At 35.2% G+C, this 11,811-nt stretch overlaps 3 protein-coding genes across 4 annotated transcripts; 2 read left to right on the top strand and 1 right to left on the bottom strand.

Annotated features, from left to right (window-relative positions):
• The first annotated feature begins 2,624 nt into the window (after positions 1-2,624).
• On the top strand, positions 2,625-3,755 carry LOC106444283 (splicing factor YJU2-like). Its single transcript, XM_013885773.3, has one exon. The coding sequence runs from the start codon at positions 2,988-2,990 to the stop codon at positions 3,753-3,755; it is 768 nt and encodes a 255-aa protein (XP_013741227.2). The 5' UTR covers positions 2,625-2,987.
• LOC106444284 (agmatine deiminase) lies at positions 3,745-5,053 on the bottom strand. Its single transcript, XM_013885774.3, has 3 exons — positions 4,894-5,053; positions 4,500-4,610; positions 3,745-4,394 (listed from the first exon to the last, which is right to left on the bottom strand). Exons 1-3 carry the CDS (start codon positions 4,981-4,983, stop codon positions 4,233-4,235), a joined length of 363 nt encoding a protein of 120 aa, XP_013741228.1. The 5' UTR covers positions 4,984-5,053; the 3' UTR covers positions 3,745-4,232.
• A 1,239-nt stretch (positions 5,054-6,292) lies between these two features.
• LOC106439973 (transcription factor BIM1) lies at positions 6,293-9,037 on the top strand. 2 transcript variants are annotated; one of them, XR_002658769.2, is made up of 5 exons: positions 6,293-6,524; positions 6,690-6,980; positions 7,114-7,203; positions 7,538-7,881; positions 7,964-9,037. XR_002658769.2 is itself a non-coding variant. In XM_013881540.3 (4 exons), exons 2-4 carry the CDS (start codon positions 6,944-6,946, stop codon positions 7,726-7,728), a joined length of 318 nt encoding a protein of 105 aa, XP_013736994.1. In that variant the 5' UTR covers positions 6,293-6,524; positions 6,690-6,943; the 3' UTR covers positions 7,729-9,037. The 2 variants fall into 2 exon arrangements, 1 of the variants encoding a protein (XP_013736994.1); XM_013881540.3 differs by having other exon boundaries at positions 7,538-9,037.
• The last annotated feature ends 2,774 nt before the right edge of the window (positions 9,038-11,811 follow it).

The following is an 11,811-nucleotide window of genomic DNA, read 5'->3' on the forward strand; positions in this document are numbered from 1 at the left end:
ATAAAATATACGGCTGAAAGCAGATGCTTCTCCTGCTTGGTCCAAGGGCCGGCACTGTAGGGTAAGGGTTCTTAAATTATTGGATGGGCTGGGTCAACCCTAAGTCAAACAGCTCTATATAACATCCCTAGGTATAAGTAAGTTTTCTCCTGCATTCATCATTAGAAGTTATATGAAACTTCATTGAGATTTAAGATTAACAAGCCAAACCGTTGAATATAAATAATAAAACTAAATACAGATCAGCACTGTGCGCAGATATTGTTTTGATAAATCTTTCTAATAATTTGTCAGATTATATTATATGATTTTCAAAAGTTATGGTTTATATTTTGAGTTATATAATATGTGGATATAATATACTTTTGTGTTTTTTGTTATGTTTTTGACATCCAGATAATAGATTTTTTTTTACTTATAAAGAATTGATTTGTGTTATAATATGTGTTGTATGTACTGTTAGTTTATAATGTAAAAATTAAACTCCCCCTTAAATAATTGTTTTAAAAACATTTAGCCCTATAATAATTTTAACCTAAACAGTTTTATTATCTTCTTTATTAATTTTGAGTTATTGTACGTTTTTATATAATTCAGTTTATAATGTATATATGAAATGTAAGTGGTTTTAAACATTAAACACATGTAAAGTGGTCGTATTTATTGCAAATGTTTTTGTACAAATAATAGGTATATTGGATTGAACTCATGTAGTATTGAAATTTTAAAAACCGATTCAATCAAGTATAAGGTGTAATATATTTGAGCCAGTTAAGTGGTACTTATGTATGAAATAATATTAATTTAACTGATGAGGATTATACTATTGTGAGGTGTGATGTTACAATAGAAAATACGACTGATATTTGATTGAATTCATGTGAATTATATATTGTAGTATAAAAAATTGAACTTTCAAATACCGGTTCAGTTAAGTGTGTAGTTTAATCTATTTGGCATGTCATATGATCATACTTTTGTTATTTCTGATTTGAAGTTATGGGTATTATATTTTTGTATGAATCTAATCTATTAATTTAGGATTCTACTTTTTATTTACCATACAAAAGTCTATGTTAGACCATTAATTAAAAACTAAATTAAGTATCCTAAATTTATGTATATGTGATATTTTCTAACATAAACATTATATTCATCTAAACAATAACATTCCTAAAAAAAAGCCAAATATATTTCAATTATGCAATTATTTTGTTTATCATATTTAGGCTAGACCAAACTCTATATATATTTCAGTAACTAATTTAAAAATTAAATAGTATAACCCAATTCTTTTTAAAATTATCATAAAATTATATACATAAAAAAATTATATTAAATATATATATTTATAACTTATTTTATATTTTAAATGTTATTTTAAAAACAAACATATATCCGCACGTACATGCGGGTTCAAATCTAGTTATAATTAAGTGAAAGGCGTGAATCGTAAGATGTTATAATATATTTTGTTTATATGTACCAGTTAGGACCGATTTGTATTATTAATAATGTATATAAATCGGTGATATATGTTGTACATATGAGTGTGATATTTTGGTTGATTATAGTAGGTTGTATGAATTAATAGTACTTTTTTTGCCAAAAGTATGAATTAATAGTTCATTGTCACTATTTCCACACAATATATATACTACAATCAGAGTCAAACTGATGATTAGTATAATTAGTATATATGTGAAATTTGTATTGTTCTTTTGTTAGTAAATTATCGATGTATTATTTACTGTGAGGTTAGTTTATATTAAGTAATGTAGGGTTGACGTTAGGAATGTAACATGAATGTAATATAAGGATAGTGTAAAAATATGATAGATTCTAAAATAAGTCAAAGTTTAAATGACAACTTTTATATAGTAGATAAAAAATAAGATCTTAAATTAATAAATTAGACGTAGTATGGAGATTTGGCAAAAAAAAGAAAAACAACTTTGATTTTAGTACAAATCTCCAAAATAACACATTTCTAAGTTTATATCACAAAAATAACACTCAAAAACTAAAATGACCAAAATAGCATTTTATCTTTTGAAAATTTTAATTTTTTTATTTTTCAAAATTTGAAATCTTATCCCCAAAACCTCATTTCTCAACTCTAAACCCTAAACCCTAAACCCTAAACTCTAAACCCTAAACCCTAAACCCTAAACCCTAAACCCTAAACTCTAAACCCTAAACCCTAAACCCTAAATCCTAAACCCCACTCTTTAACTCTAAACCCTAAGTTTGTGACTTTTGATAAAACATTAAGTGCTATTTTTGTGACTTTTGACTTTGAATGCTAGTTTGGGAACAAAAACTTGATTTAGTGCTATTTTTGTCTTTTTCTCTTGATTTTATCTTAGCGAATTTACCAACAAAGAAATGGAGAATTTCATGTTTACCACTTTCATGGTAACATTATTAATCTTTATTACCACTAAAAGGACATTTTCAAAAAATATATTTTTCATTAAGTGGCAAAAGACTCTTATATCCTTGTTTTCTATATATATATAATAAATAATTATTTAAATAAAAAATAAAAATAAATAAATTATGTTTTCAAATTATACTTTTTCAAATTCTAACTTTTTATAAATTTTTTTGAATTTCTTTTTTGATTTTTTTTCAAAATTTCTTTTTGAAAATCAAATTGTGTGAAACTATTTTTATATTTTTTAAAGTATTTATTTATATATTTATTAGAATCCTAAATTTCACATTCTAAAAATTCTACCCAGCCCTCAAGTCTAAACTCTAATCTAGATTAATTAATTCTAGACATATAAAAAGGTTTTTTACTCAGAGAAAAAGTGCAGTATTCGTGTCAATTTTCCACAGAGAAAAAGAAACATGTGTTTTGAGAGAAAAGGAAACACCAATAGCTGTTTTCTTATAAATAGGTGTCTTAAGGGACAACGATCCAATAACTGCGAAACACTTTTGTTCATTCAATTGTTCTGTGTGCTCTGAAGATAATTATGGGAGAACGCAAAGTCCCAAACAAGTATATTCCGCCAGATTTTGATCCGAAGAAGATACCTCGTCTCCGTAAACCGAACAACCAGCAAAAGAAGATTCGATTTATGCTACCGGTTCGTATTCGTTGTAACACATGTGGTAATTACATGTCGGAAGGCACTAAATTCAATTGCCGTGAAGATGAAGTCATCAACGAGACGTACCTAGGGATTAAAATCCACAGGTTTTACATCAAGTGCACCAACTGCTCGGCAGAGGTGACAATTAAAACCGGTTCAAAGAACTCGGGTTATATTGTCGAATCAGGTGCAGTTGGAGTTTATAATGGACTCGAGGAAGAGGAGAAGCATGAGGTAGCTGAAAGCGCCTTGGAGTCGTTAGAGAAGAGAACTAAGGTATCTAAAAGAGAGATTGAAGTTATGGCTGCACTTGATGAGATGAAGTCTATGAAATCTAGAAGAGCCTCGGTGAGCTTAGACTCACTGCTTGAGGCTTTGAATAGAAGAAATAAACTAAAAGAAGAGAACGCGGAGGAAGAATTGCTCATTAAGTCTATAAAATTTGGTACGAGGACTAGGATTGATGAAGAGAAAAACGATGAGGTTTTGGATGAGAAGAAGACGAAGAAGCCTAAGAGACGTGTTAACTGTACATCTCCCATTCAAATATCTTCCGTTCGCATAGTCTCGAAGAAGACTGCAAAGGTAACAAGGGGACTCGACTCTCTGTGTCACAACTACGGCTCAGACAGCGATGAGGAGAAATAAATCAGTTTTTTTTTATATAGCTAAGGGTTTTTATATCAAATCCTGATTTTTTTTGTCAACCTATTAAGCCATTATATTAAAACCAGCCTATTACATTGTTTTGTATATTACATCTGGCTTTCCTAGCTAATTCATCAACCAAACTTAGTCTACTTCTTCGAACATAAGAAAAAGTGAACTCATTTGCTTTGGAAGCTTCCACGATGTTCTGTATCATGGAGATACACTCTGTGTTACGGACTTTAGTGATGGTTGCTGCAGTATTATACTGGTTCAACTCATCCACAAGTGATTTACAATCACTTATAAAGTTAACTCAGCTTAAAAGCAAGTCTTCTCATTTGCTGTACTGCCATGAGTAATGCCATTGTTTCTGCTTCTCTTGGTGTGTTTGTTGGGTTGATTGAGGAGGATCTTTGTAGGTGCTGAGTGCCTTCATTCCTGTATAAGGGCCAGCCAACACCTGCAACCTCCTTTTCATCTTTCCAAAAAGCATCTACATGGCAAAAATATTGATACTCTGCTGGTATAGCTTCTTGTATCCACCACAGTTGGTCCAGAGTCGCGGAACCAAGAATCATTCATGCTCATCTCAACAACTCTAATCTCCTCTGGAAGCTGTTTCCCTGCATTTTCCCACTAACATTCATGGAAGCAAAACAAAAAAAAAAGACTTCAGATAAAAACTCGAAGTTAATGATGTTTTTCTATTTCCGCCGGTATGAAAATTCTAACTAAGCATACCTGAGCCGAGCTTGCACAGACCACAGGTTCAAAGACTGAGATTGCCTTTGCAACATCTACAAACACTCGTTGGGCAGGTAAAGCGTTGTGACGCCAGTTATCTTGCCGTTCCTGCAGCCATTGTTTATATCAGAAACTCAGAATTAAGAAAAAAAGAATCCAAGATCACAAAAGCATGTTTATAGATCGCGATGCCACAGATCGCATCTCTAATCAAATCTATGAGCAAATCGAACTATGAGCAGGACCAAGAAAAGAAAAACTGAAAACGAAGATCGCATGCAAAAGTTATAAACAGCAAGATCCAGTTTTACAGAATGAATTTTCTCCAATCAAAGGAACAAACATTCATTCTCTACGTAAATGGAGTTACGAGAAGATAGAGAGATCATACAGGCCAACCGATCCAGGTTTGAGCATGAGGTTCCCACTCCGCCGGCATGTAAAAGCCGTGATCCGCCGGAGATTCTCGTGACTCCTGCATTTTCTCTGCGTGAGATGTGAGAGAGCTGACAAGTCAGATATTTCAACTGTGACACTACTTTTCCTAGGAAACCCACATATTTATTGTTTTCTTTCAGTTCGACCCCAGTACTTTACTATTCCCGACCCCACACCTCTAGTGGCGTGCGGAATCAGAATCTACGACTTTAATTACTGACAGCTGGCAATCAGAATAAGAATCTCCGCCCATGCTGTACGAACTTGTCTGAATAATTTACTGTTTTGACATTTCAAGCTGTAAGAAACGTAATTGATGAAGAGGTTTTTAGTAGCCCATCAATCAAATATCAGTGATAAAAAAAAACATTGTTTATGATCCTAAATTACAATCGTTATAAGGGCCCTTAATCTCGTCATAATCAATAACCAAAAAAGCCACTAAGGCACAACAGAATCTCTGATTCTAGTTCCTAATCAGATTACTGATGTTGAAAGCTCTTTAACATCATCCGAGACTTGTTCGTAGTCTGTCTTCAACTTTTCAAGATCTTCTGCGCTTAGCTCTCCTTTGGCCGGTTTAAGCATGACCAATACGCAACATGTTGGTCGTTTTGTTGCCCCGGCTTGCGCAAGATCCTGAATATAAATCATTCAAATTTAGAAACGAGCAAGAAGATACATAAGAAGATAGATTTAGAACATTTGGCTTACTTCTTTGGATGGAACGTAGACGTAAGGAACACCAGCTTCTTCACACAAGACTGGGACCATCTCCTCAGTCTTTCAGACATAAGAGTTAAGGTTGTCGTAAGAACAACATACCTTTGTGCGAAAATCAACTAGATTAAAAGCAGCCTTATACGAATTCTCGATGAGATCTTTAAAAGATGGCTCGACAGAGAGAAACTTGTCGATCCAGACGCAGTTAGCTGCCGAGATCGTTGAACCGCCACTTGCGGTGCTGTCGGCAAGGACGTTGGTTACTATCTTGGAGGACATGCGTTAAGCTCAGTTATCGAAGAAGCTTGTTGTAGTAAAGAGAGAATATGATTTGCTGTGGGTCCGCCAGACTTGGCGGCGAGTAAGCTGAGGATGACGTTGATTGACGCCGGAGAAAACACAAAGTTGTAAGTTTTCGCGGAGGTGGTGGCGATCACGTGCTTAGCTACACTAAGAGCGAGCTCGTTTTGCTTCGTTATCAAGTTTAGGAGGTTCATATTTTACTGCTTGGTTAAACTGGGGTTTACCATACACTTGCAAAAAAGCAAACTAACTAGACATCCATCAACCACGTGACACCGTTAGAATTAACGTCGTTTAAACGGAGTGTATTGCTGTTAAAACGGGGAGCGTTATTAACGAGTGTATAAAAGATCTCCGCCTTCTCATTACCTCTCAAAACAGAGAGAGAGAGAGAGAGAGAGAGAGGAAGAGAGGGAGTGAGAGAGCTCTCTGGCTGATCTTTTTTTTTACCCCGATCAGATCGAAGAGTTTGCGTCTCGGAGTTCGAACTTCGGTTGCTCCGGCTTAATAGATCCAAGCTTCACCACAATTCGCCGTCGTTGTTTCATTATCGACAAGGTACGCTAATCGTGTCCGTCGTTGATTTAGATTTGACTTGGAATCCAGTTTATCGATCTCAATGCTCACGAGTTGACTTGAATTATGCGAAATTCTGTTGGTTTGAGCTTGAATTTTGCTGAATTATGGTTAAACTTACGAATCTCTCTGCAATTTCGTTGACAGATCTATCGAGTCCGTTTGTTTCGGTGATTTCTTCAGTAAATCTCGTCGAACTGGAGAATTATCTGAAGTCTAAGCTCAATTTCTCTTCCACAAGCAACGGAGAAGAGAATCATCTGTTGAATTCTCAGATCTAAGTTGCTAGCTACAGAATTCTCTATAATTTAAATTTGCGTCCGAGAAAATCGTGATAATTCACCGCGCATAGAGTTATTTTGAAAAAAAATATCCAAGAACCGTTGAAGTTGTCGTTGTTCATGGAGCTTCCTCAACCTCGTCCCTTCAAAGCTCAAGGTAACACATAGACCTAATTTTAAAATAGATAAAAAGGAAGAGTTTAATTTTTATATTATTCAACTTCCAATAGGATTATTTTTGCTTTTTGCTTTTTCGTTTTTAATTTTGATTTTTAGAAGAATTTCAACAGGGAGAAAACCAACACATGATTTTTTATCGCTCTGCAGTCATCCAACTCTCCAGCCAGATCCAAAGCCTACACCACCACCTTCTTTTCAAGGTATTAATTTACCTTTTTGCCCTTCATTAAAAGATTCTCTTAAAGCCGTCACGTTTTTTCCGCGCGTGCATCTATTCTGATCTGACCACCTCTTTAAGACGAATCATGGATCACAATGTTGCTATCTCATTGGGCCCCTAATGGACCCAAAGCCCAAGACAATAAGGGACCGTTAATAGGGGAAATAATTATAACTGCCACATGTTTAACTATATGGTCGCATAACAATTTTTATAACATTTTATGATAAGGTCGTGTGGGTACGGTCCGGTTTAAACAATGTGAATGTATATGCGTATGGTTTATAGAATTTTTTTGATGAACCATGGAGCAGGTAGCCACTTGAAAACCCATGATTTTCTACAACCGTTAGACTGCGTTGGTGCTAAGGAAGAGACGAGTAGGGTTGACACAACCAGGATAGCTTCTGAGAAGTCACCTCCTCCTGCACCGCCTCCATCTGCTCAGCGGTATGGACCATCTCCTCAAAACGCTTGTCTTTGCCTGGCTGAACAACACGTTTAGGGAGATCACCGTCATCAGTGTCACTGCCACCTGGAAGATAACGAGATGCACCACCAGCAGTATTGGTATCTTGAACCTCATCTAACTCTTCCTCGGTGCTACTTCCATTTTCACTTTCACTTCCAGGCTGGTGAACAATGTAACACAATGAAAGTAAGTAAAACCAAACGGGTAAGCCAATAGACTAAGTTATCGAAACCTTAGCAAATAACTTCGAATTCAACATCTTTCTTAGGGGGAGAGGTAAATGTTAGGCAGTGGAAGCAAGGAGAATCTACATTCCACATAAGACATTCAAAAACAAGAATCACATTAAAAAGAAGCAATGAAAATGAACCATTTTATCACTCAATTTCCAAAATCTGGATCAACTCATCAACCAACTTCAGATTTAGAACAACTCAGAATACTTTCATTGATTCCAAGCTTATAAACGTGACTCGGCACAATTGGCTTGCATAATACTATTGAAACGATGATGTCTCAATAACTAGGGGAAAAAATGGCCATTAAACGAGAAGCATGATCAAATGAAGATTACAGATATGAAACAAATTAACTCCAGCAAAATACATATATTTTTGTCATAAAACCGATGAACAATAGAAATTTTTCTCAGTTTTTATACAAACTCTTTGACATTAGCATTGATTCAAATATGGAAGCAACTAATACACCAATCTTATTTGAAATACATCAATGCATTCAAACACACAAGAAAATAAAAGTGGATCTGCATATGTCTGAATCTTCCATAACATAAGCACAATCTAATAAGCAAGAGTGAATAATATATATGTATATCTTCAAGACAAAAACATTCTGAAGGCAAATCAAAGGGTTCAAGAAGCAAGACAGAACAAGAATGTGAGGAACTCACCTGGAGAAAAAACTAGTTTGAGAACTGCACCAATTGTAAGAGTTGATGCAGCCAATGCTTAATAAAGAACACGGTTTTAGGGTTAGGTTTTTCTAGATATTTAAGGACCTGTTGGTAACTTCACATCTTGTCTCTAATTCCAGTTTCCAGTCGTTTTTTTGGGCAACCAGTCGTTTTAATTTTAAACGCAGCTTTTGGTTTGGTTTGATATATTTTTATTAGCATTTTCTACGGACGATTAAAACTCAGCTGAAGAGTAAAATTCATTAAAGGGACATGATGTCCTCAACTTTATATGATTTCGTAATTGATTAAAAAATAATCACACGACAAAAATATGGAAACGGATAATAATGAAAAGGTGACTTGTAGAACAAGGCACACACATAATAAGATCATTCTTCATTCAAGCCTTTAGTTTCTGCACACTACATAACAAAAAAAATATTCAAGCTTAGTCACTTCATTACATGAGCATTTGCTTCATAGACCAAAGACTCTCAAGTTCTTGAACCAAAGGACTTTTCCCAAGATTTGTTCCTCGTGATCTAACCGGGCCAAAAGGAGATGGGTTTGAAAAGCTTGAAGCTCTTAGAGATAGCTGAGCTTGTTCAAGAACCCTAAACTAGGCGCAGCACCAGTACTTCATCTCGAGTGTAGCCTCCCTCAGCTAACCGGTAAGATTTCATTCCTTTGTGTGTGAGTCTATACGTTTCATTATCTTCTCCTTCTTCTGGAGTTTCAGATTCTTCTTCACCATCATCCTGATCTACCGTGGGAATCTTTGGTTTTGAAAGTTTTGAAATGGAATCTTGTTAATGTTTGTATACATGATCTTAGACACGCTTAGGACAAAAAAACGCTTTGCATCTGGAGCTATCCCACTTTGCTTATAGATTAGTTTGCTGTTCTCAATCACAACTTCATATGCCTCTCTTTCAGTCTGTTCTTAGGAAACAATAAAACATTGGTCAGGAGCATATATAATCGGTCTACTAAGCATAGTATAACTCACCGGACCAAGATACTTGATGCTTTGTTGGTATAGTTTTGATCTTGGACATCTTTCATGGTTCAATTCTTTTCCATGTATGTCAAGCCTATGTTAGCTCGTAAAATGTATGTACTCCTGATAACTGTCACACTTTTTGATTGTTGAATAGCAAATCTACCAATAGAAAACGGGTTGGTTACTGTCACAGTGGAGCCAAGCATGATAATAGAATTGCATATTGTGGCCATAGCGATGTCGAAGATCAATCTGTTAAGCTAGGGAAATTAAGATCACACCTGGCTTTACACAAAAATTACAGCCACACAACAAAAAGACAAATGGTACAAGAATATTCTTACTGCCTCAAGCCAGTGTTGCAAAGCCAACTTCCTAGCTTTCTCGTCTTTTGACAAGCTCTTACCCACCTAAGGGACAAAAAAGTCTTTTGACAAGCCTTTACCCATCAGCTAAAACAAGCCAAAAGAAAATCGAGATTCATAGAAATTGTCATGAGTACAAACCCATTTTCACTTGAAATTACAGTCAATAGTTTCTTGTGTTGTTAAAAAAAAGAAGAAGATTCTCGCTACACCCCTGAAAATGTCAGATATTCAAATATCATTACTGAGAAATTTCACTATCTTGTTTGTAAAGTTTCCATGCATTGCGTTTTTCTAACCATCAATAAAATAGTTCATGCACGTAACATTTACCCAAAAGTACAGTTAACTAAACTGGAGAAAGAAAACAAAATGGGTCAAGGAAACAGAGCCCATGAGACGGAAAAAGAGGTGTACTTTAATGGAAGAGAAGAACATAGCCAAAAAGGAATCATGAAAAGAGGAGAAAGAGTATAATAGAGTCCACATCGTTAATGATGGTGTTCCCTAGGCAATATATATATATATATATATGTATGGGCAATCTTTCACTCATGAGCTAGTTTTTGGATATGAGTTAGCTCCATCACTAATATGGTATCAGAGCCAGATTGAAGAAAGCCCAGCATATGATTTCTCAAATAAACAGTTTCCTACCTATATAGCATGTACAAGTGGTCCATATTGCTGTGGTATATCTGAAATGTTGGGCTTGGGCTGTTTCCATTGGACCGTTTCCCACCAGTTTGTTCTGGTTTTTAAATTGATTGTAAGACTTGGCATAATAGATCGTGTCATCCATCTGATTCAAAAGTTAATGTTCTATCGGATATGTTGTTTTTTAAAGCTTTAAAGAATGAAAAACAAGATACTCATGTTTGTCATATCTGTCTTCTTGCTAAACAAAAGCACTTACCTTTTAAATCTCGAAAGAACATATGCGCTTCATCCTTTGAACTTGTTCACATTGATACATGGGGTCTATTCTCAGTTCCTACTATTGATGGTTGTAGATATTTCTTGGCAATCGTAGATGATCATAGTAGAGCTACTTGGATATACTTGTTGAAAAATAAATCTGATGTGTTACATGTTTTTCCTCGATTCATTGCTATGGTTGAGAATCAATTTAAGACGAAAGTTCAATCTCTTAGGTCTGATAATGCACATGAATTGAAAATTGCTGATTTGTTTCTTGAAAAAAGCATCATTGCATATCATTTTTGTCCTGAAACATCTCAACAAAACTTTGTGGTAGAGAGAAAGCATCAGCACATATTGAATGTAGCTAGGGCGCTCTTATTTCAATCCAATGTTCCATTAGAGTTTTGGGGTGACTGTGTCATGACGGCTGTCTTTCTCATCAAAATAGGCTTCCTACTCCAGTCCTAGAAAATAAGTCTCCTTATGAAAAGCTTACTAGTAAAGTTCCTGATTACCACTCGTTAAAGAGTTTTGGTTGCTTATGTTACTGTTCTACATCTCCCAAAGGTAGAAACAAGTTTGAACCGAGAGCTAGAGCATGCATTTTCTTAAGATATCCTACTGGGTACAAGGGATATAAGCTATTAGATATAGAGACACACGCCGTTTCTGTCTCAAGACATGTCATTTTTCGTGAGGATATTTTCTCTTTAGCATCGTCTAACATCAAAGACATGACTAAAGATTTTTTTCCTCATTTTCATTCACCTGCAAACCCTGATGAAGTTCCCTCTGGAACTACATCTTCTGATGTGCATCGACATTCTGATGCATCATCTTCTGAGCCTTTGGTTCCTTTCGAATCAAAGCCTCACAGACAAAAGAAAACCCCAAAACACCTGCAG

Source organism: Brassica napus, chromosome C5, assembly GCF_020379485.1.
Source record: "Brassica napus cultivar Da-Ae chromosome C5, Da-Ae, whole genome shotgun sequence".
NCBI classification, from domain to species: domain Eukaryota; kingdom Viridiplantae; phylum Streptophyta; class Magnoliopsida; order Brassicales; family Brassicaceae; genus Brassica; species Brassica napus.

Excerpts from the sequence above, each read along its gene's own strand:
- LOC106444283 (XM_013885773.3), top strand. The coding sequence starts at position 2,988 with ATGGGAGAACGCAAAGTCCCAAACAAGTATATTCCGCCAGATTTTGAT.
- LOC106439973 (XM_013881540.3), top strand. The coding sequence starts at position 6,944 with ATGGAGCTTCCTCAACCTCGTCCCTTCAAAGCTCAAG. Across the intron at positions 6,981-7,113 it reads TCGTCCCTTCAAAGCTCAAG|GGAGAAAACCAACACATGAT; the intron begins GTAACACATAGA and ends GAATTTCAACAG. Across the intron at positions 7,204-7,537 it reads ACCACCACCTTCTTTTCAAG|GTAGCCACTTGAAAACCCAT; the intron begins GTATTAATTTAC and ends ACCATGGAGCAG.
- LOC106444284 (XM_013885774.3), bottom strand. The coding sequence starts at position 4,983 with ATGCAGGAGTCACGAGAATCTCCGGCGGATCACGGCTTTTACATGCCG. Across the intron at positions 4,611-4,893 it reads AAACCTGGATCGGTTGGCCT|GAACGGCAAGATAACTGGCG; the intron begins GTATGATCTCTC and ends CAATGGCTGCAG. Across the intron at positions 4,395-4,499 it reads TCTGTGCAAGCTCGGCTCAG|TGGGAAAATGCAGGGAAACA; the intron begins GTATGCTTAGTT and ends CATGAATGTTAG.